The sequence below is a fragment of the Aspergillus fijiensis genome (assembly GCF_003184825.1).
Source record: "Aspergillus fijiensis CBS 313.89 unplaced genomic scaffold BO72scaffold_66, whole genome shotgun sequence".
Classification (NCBI taxonomy): Eukaryota; Fungi; Ascomycota; class Eurotiomycetes; order Eurotiales; family Aspergillaceae; genus Aspergillus; species Aspergillus fijiensis.
In genome coordinates, this window is record NW_024469042.1 from 65,842 (window position 1) to 84,611 (window position 18,770).

General features: G+C 51.3%; 7 protein-coding genes across 7 annotated transcripts; 5 read left to right on the forward strand and 2 right to left on the reverse strand.

The window, feature by feature from the left end:
- Positions 1-1,164: 1,164 nt before the first annotated feature.
- On the forward strand, positions 1,165-2,300 carry BO72DRAFT_472008 (uncharacterized protein; the record flags this gene model as incomplete). The annotated part of the gene is made up of 2 exons (XM_040947115.1): positions 1,165-1,312; positions 1,393-2,300. The coding sequence occupies 2 exons, from the start codon at positions 1,165-1,167 to the stop codon at positions 2,298-2,300; spliced, it is 1,056 nt and encodes a 351-aa protein (XP_040796952.1).
- A 1,039-nt stretch (positions 2,301-3,339) lies between these two features.
- On the forward strand, positions 3,340-3,806 carry BO72DRAFT_388185 (uncharacterized protein; the record flags this gene model as incomplete). Its single annotated transcript, XM_040941707.1, has 2 exons — positions 3,340-3,460; positions 3,634-3,806. 2 exons carry the CDS (start codon positions 3,340-3,342, stop codon positions 3,804-3,806), a joined length of 294 nt encoding a protein of 97 aa, XP_040796953.1.
- A 732-nt stretch (positions 3,807-4,538) lies between these two features.
- On the reverse strand, positions 4,539-4,856 carry BO72DRAFT_500490 (glutaredoxin family protein; the record flags this gene model as incomplete). The annotated part of the gene is made up of 1 exon (XM_040948908.1): positions 4,539-4,856. One exon carries the CDS (start codon positions 4,854-4,856, stop codon positions 4,539-4,541), a length of 318 nt encoding a protein of 105 aa, XP_040796954.1.
- Positions 4,857-5,049: 193 nt separating this feature from the next.
- On the forward strand, positions 5,050-6,440 carry BO72DRAFT_452172 (chord-domain-containing protein). The gene is made up of 3 exons (XM_040945672.1): positions 5,050-5,257; positions 5,400-5,916; positions 6,014-6,440. Exons 1-3 carry the CDS (start codon positions 5,152-5,154, stop codon positions 6,324-6,326), a joined length of 936 nt encoding a protein of 311 aa, XP_040796955.1. The 5' UTR covers positions 5,050-5,151; the 3' UTR covers positions 6,327-6,440.
- A 1,225-nt stretch (positions 6,441-7,665) lies between these two features.
- BO72DRAFT_253372 (putative ethanolamine kinase) lies at positions 7,666-9,865 on the forward strand. Its single transcript, XM_040940058.1, has 6 exons — positions 7,666-7,770; positions 7,895-8,199; positions 8,289-8,400; positions 8,508-8,977; positions 9,039-9,400; positions 9,475-9,865. The coding sequence occupies exons 2-6, from the start codon at positions 8,029-8,031 to the stop codon at positions 9,647-9,649; spliced, it is 1,290 nt and encodes a 429-aa protein (XP_040796956.1). The 5' UTR covers positions 7,666-7,770; positions 7,895-8,028; the 3' UTR covers positions 9,650-9,865.
- Positions 9,866-16,675: 6,810 nt separating this feature from the next.
- On the forward strand, positions 16,676-17,416 carry BO72DRAFT_500494 (uncharacterized protein; the record flags this gene model as incomplete). Its single annotated transcript, XM_040948909.1, has 4 exons — positions 16,676-16,768; positions 16,873-16,996; positions 17,056-17,096; positions 17,237-17,416. The coding sequence occupies 4 exons, from the start codon at positions 16,676-16,678 to the stop codon at positions 17,414-17,416; spliced, it is 438 nt and encodes a 145-aa protein (XP_040796957.1).
- Positions 17,417-18,155: 739 nt separating this feature from the next.
- BO72DRAFT_253519 (uncharacterized protein) lies at positions 18,156-18,770 on the reverse strand. Its single transcript, XM_040940059.1, has one exon. The coding sequence runs from the start codon at positions 18,661-18,663 to the stop codon at positions 18,343-18,345; it is 321 nt and encodes a 106-aa protein (XP_040796958.1). The 5' UTR covers positions 18,664-18,770; the 3' UTR covers positions 18,156-18,342.

The following is an 18,770-nucleotide window of genomic DNA, read 5'->3' on the forward strand; positions in this document are numbered from 1 at the left end:
TGTTACGCTGCGTTATTTTTATTTTTATTTTTATTTTCATTCCTTGTCTATAGGTCCACTGAGTGTTGTGTATGAAGCAAATGATCTCGGGATGAATCTGCAGTGGATAACCATGGCAGTACAGAGCACGTACGGAGTAACTCAGGGTGGCAGCTTCAAGCGACAGCAGAAATCCTGCCTGAGGCGACCAGACCCCTTAAAGTTTGCGGGTGTTTGCACTTCCAGTCGTGACGTCCGAATTTCTCCTCCATACGACGGACGACCTCCAAAATGTCTGCCTGGAGCAATTGCCCGTTCCCTCACCAATTTTAACGGCGTTATCATTCCTCAGAAGAACCCAAGATGTCAGTCCTTTCAGCGTCACGTATCAATTAGTTGCAAGTCCAAACCGGTAATGACATCTTCCAAAGCACTTTCAAGCACAGACAAGATCATGGACCCTCGCTTACGTTAGGTACGACAGCCCCTCTCTCATAGTCCGACTTGGCAACATCCGCTTGCGAACCCGACGAGCTCGATTTTACGTTACGACCCGGTGGTCTTCTACGTCATTGCGTTGCTTGACTCCTGCACCTCCGGGAGTCTGAGGAAGACCTGTGGAAGTGACCGGACGGCCCTTTGTTGGCGAGTTCGCAAGTCAAACCCTCTCCTCCTTGTTCTTCTCCCCTGCAGCAGCGGTGTTTGTGCTTCGGTCGTTGCTTCGGAGGCTTCAATCTCAGGACGCGCGCTTCGCTCACCGACCGTCCGACCGCCCCGATTGATCGACAGTATCCATCGCCCAAGAAACGAAGAGGGGAAAACCAGCATCCCATCAATACGCCGTCAACCGCGCAAGACCCTGAGACCCGCAGAGGATTCCAATTTAGACGCAAGTCCGCCAGAGAAAAGACGACTCAGAAACCACCTACGAGGTCACACTCCATATACTTAATTGAATGTACCGCCCGGACCTTGCGCTAGAATTGTGAATCAGTCCATCTGATAATTATTTTTTTTTCTCGTCGCTTCTGGTCCTATCCGTCTCTTTTCTCCTTCGGCGATGAAGCTGCCGGATTGCGAAATTACCAAATCACGCAAGATTCCCACCGACTATACTATCAGACATCGCGTCTTCGTGGATAGAGAAAGTCAGGCCTGCGCCCACAGGCCGCCGAGTTGTGTATGATGCGGTCGGGTCTCCAGAAACCTGGGGCTATTCCGTTTCTCGCTCTCTTGATCTTTTCGTTGCTGAGCCTGGTACCGTCATTGGCGAAGGAATGGGACTATCTTCTGCCTTTCGGGCACATTGGATATCTCCGCAGTGAACCTCGATGTATGAGCGTGCCCTTCCTCTTTTCGCTTCATCGCTTGTCGCAGTATTCAGACTAATGTCTTCCGATTGGATTCTTGCAGATGTTTCCCGGGATAAGGCTGGCTTGGTCGATGCGCGACCACGATTACGAATGGTGGGTGGACAACCAAGGCCGTGGTCATTGGAGGAAGATCGTTCGACGTACCTCGATCGGAAATCCCGGCCACGGCGTCCGCTCACGGATGCGCCTCCCCGGAGCTCATTTGAAGCGGCGGCGATCCTCGATAGTGATCCAGTGACATATACAGTTCAAGAGTCGTCGGCCTTCAGGCGCGGTGTACGTGCCTTCAAGGCATTGGTCACCCGGCAAACAGACGACCCGCAAGCCGTTCCTTCCTTTCCTTCTGACAGCGACGCCCCTGTAACGGATCAAACATCACCGCGCCTTGGTCCGCACCATGCAAACACCTCAGTCTATCTGACGCCTCCGCACAACGAGGATTTTCACCTATTGGCATCCGGTAATGAAGGAGGAGGGCGTACGATGCTGGACACGACAAAACTTGTTGAATTGCCCAGGTGGTTCTTATCATGTGTTCTGACCTCATGGCAGCAGGCCTGCCGTGTTGGTAACGACTATATAGAAACCGTCATAGGCTGCCAGGGGCTCCGAAATACCGCCGCAACAACATCTTCTAATTGCTCGGAAGTGATGAACTCGGATGGTTCCCCTCAGCCTTGGGATCCGCGGAACGAATCTCAAACGAAACATGCCGTGCCCCCAGCATTGGCAGCAGACGAGACCCAGCGGCAGGATTTTGCGCAAAAGCCATCTGCACTAACCCAAACAATCGATGCGTCCGTGCAGGCCACTGCCCCTCCGACCGCGACGTTGACTACTACGGAGCAGTCCAAGGTTGTTGAACATCAAGCTGAACCGGAGCGAGTGCGCAGTGGCAGCTGTATGGCCATTGTGCTTGCAATAGTCGCTGGCGTCATGTGGTTTTAGTTCTGCTGGTACGTTTGCGATTAGTTCACCGTGGTTGGCAGTCAGCTCCCGTCATCGTGGACTCGGACGCATGAGTTCTAGATTTCGAAACGAGAAATGCCAACCTCTTCGCAATTTGGCATTGTGCACCCTTACCCTCCGCCATGAATGTCTGCCTCTGGTTTCATTTCTTTTTTGCCGGCTGGGTCCGGCTCATGATTTTCTTTTCAGAGTAGCTCCTTTTGAGCTTTATAATGCCTGATGTAATTCTTTTGACGTGTACATTGCTTTCTTGATGGGCTCTATTGGATGCGGTTTGGGGTCTGTCATGTTGGGTTTCATGGATATACACTCGTTCTGTTCACGTTCTGTTCACAGGGGGAATGGCTGCACAGAATGGTCTGTCTTTCTGCGAATGGGACAGATTGTACCTAGCTCTTGGGGTAACTAGAGCCTGGCTGCTTTGGTCTCTCGGTGTCGGAGAGGTAAGTCATCAGCCCATAGTGATAATATATATAGTAATGTCTGTTATCTGGGGGGTTCATGTCTTCTATAGAAGATGTGTATGGTGTGAAATCCAGGCGCGCCACATGGAATGGCCGTTCGTCTTATACCTGGCTAGCTCCTGCGGACAATTGGAAGAATGGAGCAAGCCGGTATCTGGGGTCCAGATCCTGAAGGCTTTATGGCATTTTAGCTGTAGTCCAGCAGGTCCAGGACCTACGTAGTTACGACATGTACATACCAACTCCCGGACCGCCGCGTTCCAGTCGTCCCAGTCCCCCTTTCCTCCGCATTCCACTCACCTTGTCTGTTTCTACCTTGGAGATATGGGTACGTAATAAATAGAAACCTCCTACCGACATCACAAAGAATGCGTCTCCCCTTTTCCCCTCATTCCCCACGAAACCAACCAGCTCAAAACGTCTACATAACCAACGACCTTCCCCCAAGCCCCGATGTAGTTCGAACAACACAACCCAACCAAACCGTTCTCCACAAAATCACACAAGAACCCCCCTTCAACCCAACCTCTTCCCGGTTTATTCCCCACCCAAAAATGAAACCAACAACAACCCTCCTCCTCACCGGCCTCCTAGCCCTCGCCACCGGCACCCTCGCCGACAAAACCTGCACCCCGAGTTTCGATTACTGCGCTAATAAGCTGTTGAGTTCGAAGGGTGAGTTCTCTCCTCTCTGCCACTGCGATTGAGGGGGCGCTTGGTTTCTGTATGCTTGTGGTTCTTTCCCCCGGGAGGCGGTTCTGTTCGTGGGCGGGAACCACAAGAGGGGGAATGAAAAGCTGTGGTGTACAGTGCAAGATTCATGATGCTGACGCTCTGGGTGGGTGCAGGATTCACGGAGAATGACCTCAAGACGGCACTGCAGGGGACCGGGCTGGAGAATGACGATCTAGCGGATATCTTGTTCCATTGCAAGAATCCGGGGGATGTGGGGCATGCGCAGCTGTGTGCGGGGGGTTGTAAGGATCCGGCGACGGAGGGGAGTCATGGGTGTTCTGGTTAGAGTCTTTGTGTTGAGGAAAGTGGGGTGATGGGTGGAGGATGGGAGTGTGAGGGTTGGGTGTATATGGTTGGGCTTGTGGTCGTGGTGGTAGTGTTGCTATGTGATACGGAGAATATATTGTTCTATTTCGGGTGGTGTCATGAGGTGAGATTGAGAGACTCTTGTTGCTTTTGCTGAATGCTATCGTATAAGCTTTACTTGCAGGGTGATATACCAATTGAGCTAGAGGTTGTAGGGCTCCTGAGGCTGAAGAGAAGACCGCTGACCAGGGTGCGAGTATACCAGATTGCACTACCCTGTCAGGCAAGGCACCTGAAATTTTCATTCTGAATGTTGGGGTCGGGCCGTATCGATGTTTAAGTCTCATATTTGACATTCGAATATGGTCGACAATACTGATGAGCAATTGCCCACCGTCTTGTCAGCGCAATCTGTGGAACGTCCACAAAACTGTCTGGTGACAGACATTTGCGCGGAGGTAAAGCTAAGACTGTAACCCAGGCATTGTATGTGCCAAGTTGATCCAGACAATGCGACCGATGACAACGAATCTGTAGCTCTGTATTTGCCTAAAGGGTGGCTCGGCTCACGTCTCGTGCCATTGCTCGAGATCAAGCGTGCTGCGCGATCCTGCTAATAGCAGGCAATAATTGCTGAACTAGCCATGACCGGTAGCATCATCGCTCGTCATGTATGCAAAGTTGCAAGCATAGCTGAATGAAGTTGATGCATTTACGACTGCTTGTTCTCCGCCTCGGAAATCAGCGTCTCCATCTCCTGCTCGGTCCATCGGTGGAAAAGTTTCTTCGGATCGGAGAGAGTCGCATCTCCCTTCACAGTCTGCACATGCAGAACTGGAACGTCAAAGTCGTAGACATCCTTCCAAGGCTTGTTGGTGGGAAGAGCAATGTCCGTCTCGGTATACTCGAAGGGACGTCGCTTGTGCAATTGAGTCACAGTATGTTTGGCTGTGTCGCAGAGCCCGCAGCCAGCACGGGTGAAGAGAGTGACGCGCACAGCGTTGGAGAGACGAATGGCAGTGGGAAACATGATTGACGCACAGCTACCAGGAATCGCACCGCGAAAGTTGAAGAAGAGAAGTATACGGAGGAGAAGCGGGAGCGGACAACGCAACGGGCGGAAGTTGGGGATGAACAATGGAACCTTCGAGCTCCCCCAGCTAAGCCTATTTGGGCCAGCCCTCCAGCTGCGGTTCTGCGCGCTTCGATGCGACAAACTCGCATTTCTCTTCACGGTGAGGGAAATCAGTCTTATTTCTCCCATCCCAAAGACAAGGCAGCCGGTGCTCTCTCAGTCTCCCCGTTCCATACTCTCATTCATAACCATGGCCTCCAAGTGTGTCCACAAGGGCTGCGGGAAGGAGTTCACCGACCCCGAAGAGCCCTGCGTTTACCATCCCGGCCCGCCAGTGTTCCACGAAGGTCAAAAAGGTATGATCTCCAGGGACCTTGTGGAAGATTTTCGAACTTCCCTGGTTTGAGTCGTTCGTTATACTCCGGTCTTATACTTTTGAGGACCCGATCTCGACTCCCCCCGGCGCACCGCAGGACTAACCACTATCCAACAACCCAGGCTGGAAATGCTGCAAGCCCCGCGTTCTCACCTTCGATGAATTCCTCGCCATCCCCCCATGCACCACGGGCAAACACTCCACCGTCGACGATACCCCTCAGCCTGCCCCGCAACCGGTCGTCGAAGAGGCTCCTTTAGCCCCGGCCTCGACGCCGGTGGCGGAGCCTCCCCGCCATGCCATCTCGCCCGCCATTGCCCCTCCTTCCAATGCGCCTACTCCCGTTCCCGAAGAGCCCGAGTCCGACGACCCCGATCTCGAGATCCCGGCCAACGCCACCTGTCGCCGGAAGGGCTGCAATAAGGGATATGATTCCGCCGTGGCGCGCGAGGACGAGAAATGCGTGTTCCACCCCGGCGCACCCATCTTCCACGAGGGCAGCAAGGGCTGGTCCTGCTGTAAGAAGCGGGTGCTCGAGTTCGATGAGTTCTTGAAGATCCAGGGCTGCACGGAGAAGACGAAGCATCTGTTTGTTGGAAAGGGCAAGCCCCCGGGTGAGGAGAAGGTGGACACTGTCAGGTAAGTGATCGCTACCGTGCTACCCCAGGGCCGGAAGAGCTAGCTGCGTGACCGGAACTGCAGGGCTGACATGTTCCTTTTCCTTTGGTCTCTACAGAAACGACTTCTATCAGACGCCATCCTCCGTCAACGTCTCTCTCTACCTGAAGAAGATCGACAAAGAGAACGCAAAGGTCCAGTTCACCGCCACATCCTTGGAGTTGGATCTTCCTACGACGGACAACAAGCGGTACAAGGATACCTATCAGCTGTTCGCACCAATCGATGCCGAGAAGTCCCAGTTCCGTGTCATGGGGACGAAGCTGGAACTGACACTGGTCAAAGCGGACGGCACCAGCTGGCCGGTGTTGCGGAGCGACGATAAATGGACTGGAGAGCGCATCCAGGTCGGAAAGGCTGGCAGGGCTTGAGCACGTTGGGGGGCACGGCACGGATTATGAAAATATAATATACCATCACAGGCTAAGAGCCGATGAACCGACACATAATGGCATAAGAAAGTATATGTAGCATGGAAATGAAATGATTGCTTTGAGGAGACATGACAGCAAGGCACACACGAGATGCGTACTCGGTAGCTATGATGGTGTCAAGCGTACGTTCCGCAAGCCCAATGCGGAAGTGCAAAGACTCCAAAGAGACCATCCAAGCCGCCTATGGTGCCGAGAATACTCTGCTTTCCAAGCATACGATGCAGACATGCGACAATTACGTCGGACACCTCGCAACATGCAGCAAGGGGAATTTACAGTTACAGAACCTCAAGCACCAACATGAAAGTGCTCAAGGTTGGAATATCACGCCTCCTCCACAGCTTATGCGCATGGGGATCTATTCTTGCGAGCAGAAACCCTAGCTAAGCCATAGTTTGTAAGGGAAAAAGGAATGCGTATGTTGCTCTTCAAGGCCGGGAACGGAGGAGAGACCCATAGAGAAAAATCCCACACAAGGTAACCCTCAGCAAGCCGTACGGTGACGGAGCCCCGATAAGATTTACATAACATAAAGTAAGTAAACCGCTACTGATGATGAAGAAAAAAAGAAAGAAAAACCATCAAAGTCGCGGCGGGCAGCGGCGGGCTTATGTAGTCCACGGCGGTGGAGCCACTAACTGGAGTCGGGACTAGTGGATTACCGAGAAGAGTTGAGATTAGGGCTGGGGTTGAGAGCAAGCACGTGATGCATGCTTGACACAGAGCACGTGATCTGAGGTGGGCGGCAGAATCACATGCTAAATCTGCTTTGGTTGTTGAGAAGGCGAGACCCGAAGCGGCTTAGATCAGTTACAGCAATGCGCAACCTGCTGCTGTACGTGTACTTCAAATTACCTCACTTGTATCACTTCCTTCCTCAATGGTATTGGTGGTCATCTGAAGGGAAGGCCTGGGTTATATCTTGTCTCATACTCTGTTGCCTATTGTCGCGCAAGAACCAATTTGCCCCTCATCTTACTGCGTCATTGCACATGATCAAGGAGCAGTGGTTGGTCGCCTTTGGGCCTCAGGCTTGAAGCATCGAGTGGAAAAAAAAGGAGGGGCGTTCAGGGCCCGCCGCCAAAAACCAATCAGTGGCAAGCTGGGCACGAGACCAGCAACGCTCATCCACTTCAGTTCCCCTTCTCCTTCTTTTCTCTACCTCCAATCCTTAAACTCAACTACCCCCTTGTGGCCACTCTTTCTTCGGTCTTGCTGCATCTTCTCTTCCACCCGCACTTGCTCGCTTCCAGAGTATCAATTGCCGGCCAATTCGTACTCCTGACCCTTACGTGGGCTGGCAAGATCGTTCAACTAATCCACTCTACTCGGTATCAGGAGAAATTCCCCCAAGACCCGCTCTCCCGGGCTTGGCTGATTGGTACGGAAGTTCCTATATGTATCCCGGTGTTCCTATTCTCTGCTATAACATGAATACTTTACAAGACAAATCGCAACCCTTACAATCATCATCTACCGGACCTGGACTGACATGCGCTTTGAAGTCACATAGAATACTAATATTAGTAACCTTGCGGTCGACCTGTCGCATACGCCCCTGACCACTTTTCTTTCACTTTCACTACCTCGTTTTCTTATCCCCCTCGCTCCTTTTTCTTTTGAACTTTCCTCAATTGCCATGACTCTGTGCCAGCAGAACGGGACGGCCCTGCGCTATATCCCCCTATCCTATAACCATGCCGACTCTCACGCTTCCGCATTGCGGTTAATCCTCACCCTCAACCCTGATTGGGAGGGACCTGAAAACAAGATTGAATTCGTGCGGTTCACGGACGGCATCACCAATACGGTGTGTTTCTCGCAAAACCATGCTCTCGCAGATGCGACGGGGCCTGAAATAATCCACGTTGAGGGCCATGGACTAACATGAGGGTCTAGCTTCTTAAAATCATCAACCGCAAACCCGGTTTGACCGAGGAGCAGATAGATCACGATGCAGTACTGATGAGAGCGTACGGTAACCACACAGAGATTCTTATAGACCGCGAAAGTATGCTACACCGGGGAAAGGGGACTACTCCAGAAGCGACCCCCCTTTCTCTTCTTCCCTTCTTGCCCATTGCGACACCTTTGCTGAGTAGAATTTCGAATCTATAGGAGAAACGAGCTCCCACGCGCTCCTCGCTAGTTATGGCCTCGCTCCTCCGCTTTTGGCACGCTTCAAGAACGGCCTTCTGTATCGTTTCCTCCGTGGTCGGCCGGCTACCCATGAGGATCTAGCGACGCCTCCAGTTTGGCGCGGTGTTGCTAGACGCCTCGCGCAGTGGCATGCCGTCCTGCCCGTCGGTGGGACTCCTGCAACCTCGAAGGAATCCGAGAACGTACCCCTCACGCGACAAGTAGACGTCGACTCAGAAGACCATCAGCAACAGTCCAAGCAGGAAGGTAGCTTGTCCGTGGTGAAGACCAGGCAGCCTGGACCCAATATCTGGACTGTCACCCAGAAATGGATCCTTGCTCTGCCCACCGCAACGGAGGAGCAGCGCCAGCGGAGACTGAGTCTGCAGAAGGAGCTTGAACGGGTCGTGCGTGAACTGGATGATGGCAAGGGACTTGGTGAAGGCGGCGTACGTAGAATCATGATCACGGATATGTGTCGTTCTATCTCTAATTGCTTTTCCCCACCAGCTGGTCTTCTCCCACTGCGATCTCCTCTGTGCGAACGTCATTGTCCTTCCCTCGGAGCAAAAGCAAAACGGGCACGCTGTCACCACTAAAGATCAAGAACCCGCCACGGTCAACTTCATCGACTACGAATACGCGACCCCCTCCCCAGCTGCTTTCGACATCGCGAATCACTTCGCTGAATGGGGTGGCTACGACTGCGACTACAACATGATGCCGACGCGGTCCGTCCGACGCCAGTTCCTGACCGAATATGTCAAGAGCTACAGCTACCACAAGGGAATCCCCGAATCATTCCAGCCAGAAATCGTCGACCGCCTCTACGAGGATGTCGATCGGTTCCGCGGAATCCCCGGTCTATACTGGTATGTCTGGCGTTGAGTCAAAAATTTCCGCATTCTTACACGATCAACACTGACCACTTATCACACGTCTACAGGGGAATCTGGTCCCTCATCCAAGCCCAAATATCCCAGATCGACTTTGACTACGCATCCTACGCCGAGGTCCGCCTCGGAGAATACTACGCCTGGCGTCGTGAGACGGACGGATCTCGGGTCCAGGCTCAGGAAGAGATGCCCCTCCGTGAGCGTCGCTGGGCCCAAGAGGCGTGACCGGAAGATCGACTAGCATCTCAGTCTCACCAGACAACAACTTGGCACTAACAAATTCTTGCCCCCCATTCTAATGCATTCGCCTTTTAATATAGAAAACAGCAGCTAGAATTCTAGCTACTACCTCTTTTTACTGTATATACATCAAGCATTTTTTCCCCAAAAATTTTCGATTCAACAAGCGAGGATTCATCTCTGCACGTTTCCAAATCAGAATTCGACGCACTTGACTGTCATGAGTGGGGAGAAAAGCACAGGGGACTTTTTTTTTCAACATCATCCCCGAGTTGGTTGGTGAGAGCGTCGGTGGGGGTCTTGGGTACGATACTTGAGTCTGAAATAGAGGCTTCGTGCGCCATAACTTTGTTTTCTCCTTTTTCTTTCTGTTGAATCGCGGTCTTGGGTTTCTTCTTTTGAGTCCAGTGGTAGACATGGGATTCGATCCGTTGGGGGCTTGGGATGTTGATATGGGTATGGGATATGGTCATGGATTATGGATACGGATTAATACAGACACGGGTATGGATTTGCAGGGGACCTTGCGAGCGGAAGTGCGTGTTGGACTGGACCGAGTTAGACGAAAGAAAGGAGAGAAAAGACAAGACATGATGGGGTCCCCTCCCGACTACGAAGGGCTTGACAGTGCTTCTTACTTATTTCTAGTTCTACCAATTAATGCTGCAGCTGTTTCGTCCTCTCTCAGATTTCTTGTAAGGCTAGCAAATGGAAGTAGGGCTCTAGTATTGCTCGCTGGTGCCTTCGCCAGGGATGCCATTGATATGTATGTATGTTTTGTGATCTGAACTCAAGGAATAGTAACATAATTCGAAGGTTATTTCCGATATCATATCAAAGCCACTTGATTTTCACAATCCATCTAACGATATCGATAGTCCCCCCCCCCCCTAAGGATTCGTTTCTCCATTTTCACGGAAGATTCCACATGGTTCTTAGTCCACGAATTGCCACGCCTTTTCTAGGGCACGTAGGGAATTGGATCTGACACACTGTGCTTCGTCCGCGTTTGACTAGAATCAGGACACTAGGTAAATGGAATCTCGCCCCAAGGGGAGTGAATGTCTGGAAGACCGCGTCGACTCGATCTCCGCATTCTCTGTTGTCGAAGGCTTGCACGCACGCCCTACCCATAGCAGCAGCAGCATTGGGTTAGGGTGGAGGTGGATTGAAGGAGTATCCCTCAACATCGAGAATGTCAGCGGGTATAATTGACTCGGCGCCTACCTCTATCAGTATCGCAGTGCGAACCCGAATTCTCTCAGGCGATAGATTGATGCGTGCCATTTGAACAGCTCGGTTTCGAGGAGGTCGATGAGTCGAAGCGAATATCTGCTCGCCTCCAAGTGTAGAAGAATGAAGTCGGATGGGGTGGAATCATCACCCATGAAAGCCTCCGGGGTTCCAGAAGGTGAGGGTCTTCTGGCTCTTTCAACGGGTCAGTCAACGCGAAACAGCAGAGGAGGGAAGGCGAGTATATGATCCTCGGGGTAGTAATCAAGCCTGGTTTCAAGCAGTTCATCCAGAATGGTGTTGATGTTTGCTCTGAAATCAGGTATATTAGCAGCCCGTAGGCCGATGAAATAATTGTTAATCGCATTTTGGTTGGTGATTTGGTCTTCGCCGCGCTCAGCATGAGCTAGGACTGCAGGTGCGTCAGCTATAATAAATGGGTTTTTGTCGGAGACTCTGCCGGCTCTGGAAAGATGATGAATGCCTGAAGCTGGTCTGGATTTGATGCGGTTTTTATAACAATATCCGATCTCTTGGGGTCAGTACTGTGGCAGCAGGAGCGAGGAGGTGCCCGGCGCTGATGCCTTCCTTGATAGGAAGGCTTTGCAAAAGTCACAGTAGTATTTTTTCTCAGCTCTAGCTTCTTTCTGGCGCGCAAGAGTGGCGGGTTTCTGAATGGCATTGTTGTTGCGATGAGTTTCGATGTAGGATTTTTGCGCATCTCTCGGTGGTATTGGTCTTCTTAACTTTTGTTTTTGTCTCGGATAAGAGCATCAGCATCTCTTTCCAACAATGACTGACCCTTCTCATTTAAGACCTCTCCTTCTTTTCCTTCTCTCTCTCTCTCTCTCTTGTTTTTTCTTTGATCACGAATAGCCTCATGTTTCCAAGCTCAGTTTATAACCAATCTGATACGTTTCATCCTTCCGGGTGTCCTATGCGGGCTGCTTTATCCTTCCGACGAAGATAGTCAGTTTATTTGCCTCAGCCCCAACGTCAATGGTTCTCTCCTGAGCACGAGACGAATCTCCCTCCAAAGTCACCGACGATAAATCACTGCTGGTGGAAGGGACCTGCAGATTGTAGCTTCCGATGTCATCTAGATCCCTCATGGCGACTTCCATAGGATCTGCACTTTCTTCAGCCTCAGCCTCCGACAGATTGTTAAGGACCGCATCAAAACGGTTATTAGCTTCGATCACCCCCTGGGATTCCTCCTCCTCTTCCCAGCTGTCAATAATACTGGCCTAGTCAACAGCTTCATCCGTGGTGGTGTCAGGAGGGGAGGGGGTGTCACGAGGGACAAACTGAGGACTGGTCGCTGGATTCATGTTCTCAGTACCTAAGTGGGATAAGTCAATCACAGTTCTCAGTGGTGATGAGTCCAAGAAGAACAGGACCCCTGAAAGTAGAGCACAGTCATTCATGTATGTCGCGATTTGACTGCAATGCACAGAGGTTCCTAGTGCACCATTCGAAACTTCGGATGAGTTTCTCGAGGTTGAAGCCATTTCATCCACTCTTGCAGTTTCTCACTCCTAGCCTATTCTCACCTGAACTTCAGGTCGTCGCCCCAGAGTTCAACCCAGTGTGGCTTTCACCAAAAGCGATTGTAAAAGCTTCACGACTTTTTTTCTTCGATTGGATCGAATGTCTCGACCTGCCATTTGCCGTTTGGAGTGTCCAAGCCGTCTACATTCTTAATGGGTAGCCGAGTTCCCAATCTTGCCTATATCCCGCGCTGCTTTCCGCACAAAATGGACGGTAACCTCCTTTGACCACTCGGTACCATCACGAGTCATACGCGGGGTTGGTGAGATCCAGAAGTGGTTAACTGCTGGCACGATGAGTTCGAGGTCCGGTCCGCACCAGACGGCGTAGTCAACAGATAATTACAAGAACCCGTTGGCTTTCTGGACTGTCTGATGAGCCCATTAGGTTCAGGTTCTGCGCGGGGTATTCGGATGGCTCGTTCTTACTTCACTAGAGGTCAGTCGTATTGCCCATAAGAACCCACGCATCGTCTAGGCGTACACCTTCCAGTGGGTGCACTTGAATGCTCCCCCCGTCTGAATGATGCTGACCATGCTCGCCCTTCAGGCCGGGTGTGATGCGGTGATATCGAGTGTTGGCCGTCATTCCCTATCATGTAATGTGTAATGCTCTTGATGTCGGTATACCTGTATTCTCCATGGTCGTAAACACTTGATTCACAAAGGGGATACAAGGGTCCGGGTTTGGCTCAAACGGATTTGCGTTCAGACCAACGTTCTGAATACTCTAATTGTTTAACTGCTTGACCGTTAAGGGTAGCCTCGCACATTTATTCCACATGGCTGGAAGGATAATGCAGATTCGTCGCCGAAGAATCTTGCTTTGCAGTTTCCTCACGTTCTTCATGTTGTGGCCTTTCTCCGCCATGCCCCCTTGTTGCTTGTAGATCTCGGGAAATATCTGGTCGAGTTGAATGTGGTTTGCAGTTCGTTTGCTTTGAAAGCCTTTCCCTTGGTTCCATTTGTATCCCCGGGGGAAAGGTGTACGTGCAGGTCGGCCAGGGACTTTCGGATGGCGGTTTGGTAACTGCACGGCCGCGAAGGACCATGTTATTGTGATACTGATATTGAGGCGCTGCTGGCCCAGAATCCAGATCTGATTTGCATGGGCAGCTTCACCACCGCACAGATCATACCAACCCTTGTACTTAGGGAAGAAAGATGTAGGCTTTGGGTGGGTGAAATGTGGTTAATTCCGATATCTTTTGGAATCTAAGCTTTAGACCTAGGTGTTCTGGTTTCCTGACGTTTGTTTCTCGATTTTTCCAGAGTACAGTAACGCATGTGCTGCTGGAATCCGTGAGTCCGGCTTGTATAGATGCTGTTGTGGTACCTCAATAGCGACATGTTGTATCAGCAGGAACGGATTGATGCCGTGATGTTCGTCGTCACTGGGGGATGGTACTTCCTCGCTTGAGCAATGTTTGAGACCTTGAGATTAGGGTTTCTGCACCACTTCTCGGTTGAACAACCCCAGAAGCTGTATTGCCGCGCTCCATTAATCCGCTATGGGAGGGGCCTCGCCTGAGGATTTGGTGCTGAGTAACCGTGAATCTGATTCGGGATGACGCTCGATGGAACGGGGTGAGATGATGAAGCATGGCAGTGATCAGAGGATAATGCATCTGTCGATTTAGAGGAGAAGTCTCCTTGCGGGTCTTATTGACCTGTGTACCAGTATCTTTGCTCTCGCATGCGCAGACATCTAACACGACTATAACTTCCTCCATCGTTCATACGAGGCACACGGAATTCTCCTTCAACGAAAAAGCATTGCAAATAAGACAGCGCGACTGACGATTGCTAGACGCCGTTGTCAAAAGGAGGGAGGAAGTAGTGAAATGAGAAAAAAAAGATAGAGTCCATCGGAGGGAGGCCACAGGTTAGTTACGCTCGATTTTTGCCAGGCGCCGGAGTAGATCGTTCGGCAGAGGCCACTGTTCGAGGGGTGTGCCAATGAAGGAGCGGTCCTGCTGCGCGAAGAACCAAGTCTCTGCGGCCCCAAGGAACGCTCGTGCCCTCTTATTCAACACTGACCCCAATTTGTATTTCGCCTTGCAGTGACTTTCGAGGGCATCGGCGGGAGGACCCCAAGTATCGCCACTGGCTAGGACTTCCTTGAGCTTGCATTTGTCGCGTAGGAGCCCCTTACCGGCCTCAGGAATCTTGTCGACATTTGGGACCTCGGGGAGACCGTAGATAGTTCCGTATGCCCTCCTTGGCACAGTCAAGTTTGGAGACTTCCACATCAAGTGGCGGTCCTGGATCCACTCGTACAGCATCAGTGGGTCCAAATCAGGGCTATAGTCTCCCCACGGGAGTGAGCTTCATGCTGAACAGGACCATCGATGCAGGTGCTTCATGCCACATCTGTGAGCCAGGAGTCGCCTGCTGTCATTCTAGCGAGCCAAAACTAGGATGATATGTCTGTTTGGGTGACTGACTCCTCAGCCTGTCTCGGAAATCCCAAATAACGCTTTTGCTTAGCAGCATATTGTTCAACTGCTGGGGGGTGTGCATATGTTCTTGCAATATATTTTTCAGTCTGCACACTGCCGTGTTCACTCTCACTGTTTGAGGTCTTTCTGTTGTTAAAGATCCCCTTCGTTGCTTTCCAAAATTGTGTCTTTTACCCAACATATGAGTCGGGCAAGGTGGTCTTCCACACATGACTGAAGTGTCAGTTGTGACGCAATTAATTTTCCCAGACATTCAACTGTTTGGCCATCATGGGCGTAGAGCGTGAAATCAGTCAGATCTTCCAAGCACTGGGATGAGCATTGGGATGAGTACACGCGGGCTCGAAACAACACAACCCCAATGGAGGACTGTGTGCTGCAGGGTGGCCCGCAACGCTACTTCATTGTGGGATTTCAATAGAAGAGGGAAGATGAGTGTAGTAAGCACAGGCTAAGTGTATAAACAAAGAAAGACCAACTGCAGACGACAATAGACCATATGGAGTAAATTGAAGGCAGTTTCCAAGTGGCGTAATGGTCCATTCGCTCTGGTCCACGCCATGGATTGACACGACCGCCTAAATTTGGACATGGAGATGTGCGACAATATCGGGAGCATCGACACCTGAGTCGCCTTGAGAAGGAGATAAAACTGATTCGAAAAGGACATCCAGCCTCTGCATCGATCATACTTACTCCGGATCACTTTGCCGTTCTTCGACCATACTTGCCCGGCTGGTCCGTCCCCGCAGCAGCCATGACAGAATTTCCCAGAAGGCATGGTTGCTCAACCCCGACTTCGAGGTACCCAGGCCCATGAGTTTTGCGTAGGAGGGCTAGCTGGTCCAGAAAAGAACCTCTGCGCTTTGCACGCCACACTGTCGCCGAATGAATGAGAGCTGTATCTTGATCAAACGGTAAAAGAGGTTGTGACACAACTGGGCCGTGTGCAATGGGACTTCATCCAGTCCGTTATGATCCAACGAGTCTTGATCAGACGGTCAATTGAACCAACACGGTCCTGAGCGATGTACACCCATTATCGGTGGTAGGTCTAGTATATCATCAGGTGGCCCTGGATCTGATAATTGTCTAGCAAAGGTGGCCAACGTAATACTTACTGGCAAGCCTTTGACTTCTGGCCTAAATTCTGTGCTCCCGAGGCGTCTAGCCCTGTCTCAGCGGAAGAATACAGCACCAGCTTAGTACAAAATAGCACGCTGAGCTCTTTGATGCTTAGCTCGAGGTCGGTGCTCGGGATTTGGACCCAATAGTACTTAAGTTTCAAGGGTCTTAGCAAAAGCTATCACCAGAGAAGCGTGACGCATCGGTCAGCGCCATTTTGGACTAGCAAGGTCATTAGTCGGATTTTAACCTCCTCGCGCTGCACCAGCCGGATGACCGGCAATGATTCCGTGGGCGACGTGCCTTCACATCTCCGAGAAGAATGTCTAGGCTAATAGTTTGCGATTTTTTGTCGCTGAGTATCAAGATTGAATTGACCCGGAGGTGGTACAGGCGCGTCAATGTGCTCAAGCCAGGTCACCCAAGCGACATGATAAGCCATCTGTTTCAGAAGGCCTTTTGAAAGTGTATCTAGTCCAAAGAATGTGCTCTTCCTGCGATGCGTACCCGTGAAAACAAAAATGGTATTAATGAAGGGACGAGTTGTCAAATCCTCCCCGTCCTCCCCACCACCTGCAACCGCCGCCACGATCTCCCCTCCGAGTCGGGCCACCTCCCTCGCAATGTAAAGCAGCCGCCAGATGTGGCAGACCGACCCTGCGCTCGACGCGCAACAGTGTGTCCAGGGCGCGCAGGCCGTGGTCGATCAGGCCGATCAGCGTCGGCGCCATCCCGTACTGTCCGCCTTGTTAGTCACCCTGTGAAACAGCTGTCTCGTGTTCGGTTAATGGGAGTCACGCAAGGAGATCCTTTTTGCATCACACCTGACATTCATCAGATCATGGTCGATCTCCTTTACGAACCGTGCATCATCAAGGCGTCCCTGAAGAAACTATATCTCATCTATCAGAGCCGCAAGGGTCTGCTCTTGTTGCTGCTTTTGCTCCTGCTGCTGCTGGGGGGTGAGTGAGGGGTATCATCAATCTTCTCATCTTCAATGGTTAATGGACTTCTGCTTCAGTGATAGATGCGAAGCAAGACGGCGAGATGCTGTCTTGGTGGGTAAGAAATATCTGTTAAGAACTTTTCGTCGGAGTCCTGACCCTGTGAATTTAGGAAGAAGCTTGGCAATGACTGGATACGATCTGTACAGAAAGCCAGAGGACACCCATTGCAACCGCTGATGAGCATTGCTGCTGTAGGTCTATGGCCGGCTAGGACTGGCCGTATCACTGCCTCGTCTACGGCCACCAATGCCACTTTCAGGATTTTTCGTGAGCATGGGGGCCGCGAACACTGTGGCAACCAGGAACATCCGCGAGGCGCAGGGTGTCTTCCCGAAGCCTTTCGATAGTGGACCGGAAGTTTTCCTTGCCTGTTGATCCGATTCTTCACCCGTTTGGTATTAGCAGAAGGTTCCTTGAAGGCCGGGCTGCCGTGATGACTCCTCAGACGTGCTTCAGGTGAGCCTGCCATCTCCAGCGCTCGGGTCTCGAGGCTTAGCCGGAGATGCTGCACACGCTGTTCGATGACTTCCGCAATGAACTGGACTACGTTTGTGGGAGTGGGGAGCAGCCGGGATCATTTTTGCAGATCTGCATGTCCATTGGCCCTCTGACCTCAGAATGGTCCCATTCGACTGTGTCGATGCAAAATGTTATAGCTGGTGGGTCGATGGACTCAGTTTGAGGTAGCAGGCATTCCACGAGGGTAAAGCTTCCATCCGCTGCCGTCCTTACGTTGCAGTGAAGCCACGCCTCGCCTTCACTAAGTCCACCGGCATCCTTGCTGCCTTGCTGTGACGAATATCTCAAAGCAGCGATAAGCTCAAGGAATATTCAGGCCGTCTCGTATTGTTCAACCAGCCAGCCTCCTGGAAGTGGAACCTTCCTCTTATCGAGGGTCCATGGGCTCAATCCTAGGCTGGCTGGTTATCCAAACCTCTGTGATTGCGGGCGTTTTTCTCAGCCTGGAACGATACATGGCATATTGATTTGTCCGACGAGAGTTTGTTACAGACCGACTCGTCTCAGCCATCACCTAAAGCAATGAGTAGTCTTTCGAATTCAAGGCAGACATTAGCGGGCCTCTCGGGTTACTTCGACAAAGCGACATGCCATGTTTCACAGTTGAGATGATGTTGTAGGTATGGGAAAATGCAAAATGCGTCTTCGATTACCGTGTATCCTTCAAACTAGCCAAGCGAATCGTTGGCATTTGGACTCTCTATTTCAATGCAGTAAGGTCGGCCTAAGTTAGCTGTTGCTGTTGCTGCGCATAGCCGGGGCTGAAGTTGATTCATTTTGATTCATTTTGATTCATTTTGTCGCGCTTTGCTCGTAATGGCATCTCGAAAACCGATTGAATCTTCCTTATGCTCGGAAACACTCTGCATGCGTTCTAAGCTTCTCAGCTCCTCATCCGAAACGGGGATATAAATTTCGACATTAAAGACACCACCATCCGATGTCGCGAACTTCGCAGCTCCACTCATCGCTAGCACTCTATGTAGGATCCATTGCATTTCTAGTAATGCAAAAGAGGGAAGTAGGTGGGTTTCCGGATCATCCGTACGTAATGACAGGATAAATCTTCGATGTGGTGGGCATATACGCCAACATGCCGACATGCTCAAGGACTCGCAGCGGGCTCACGTAATGCTGATTGGTTTTGCCTTTGATGATTCGCATGTGTGAGGTCGGCAAGAATCTCTTTCTCAAATTATATTGGTTTGTG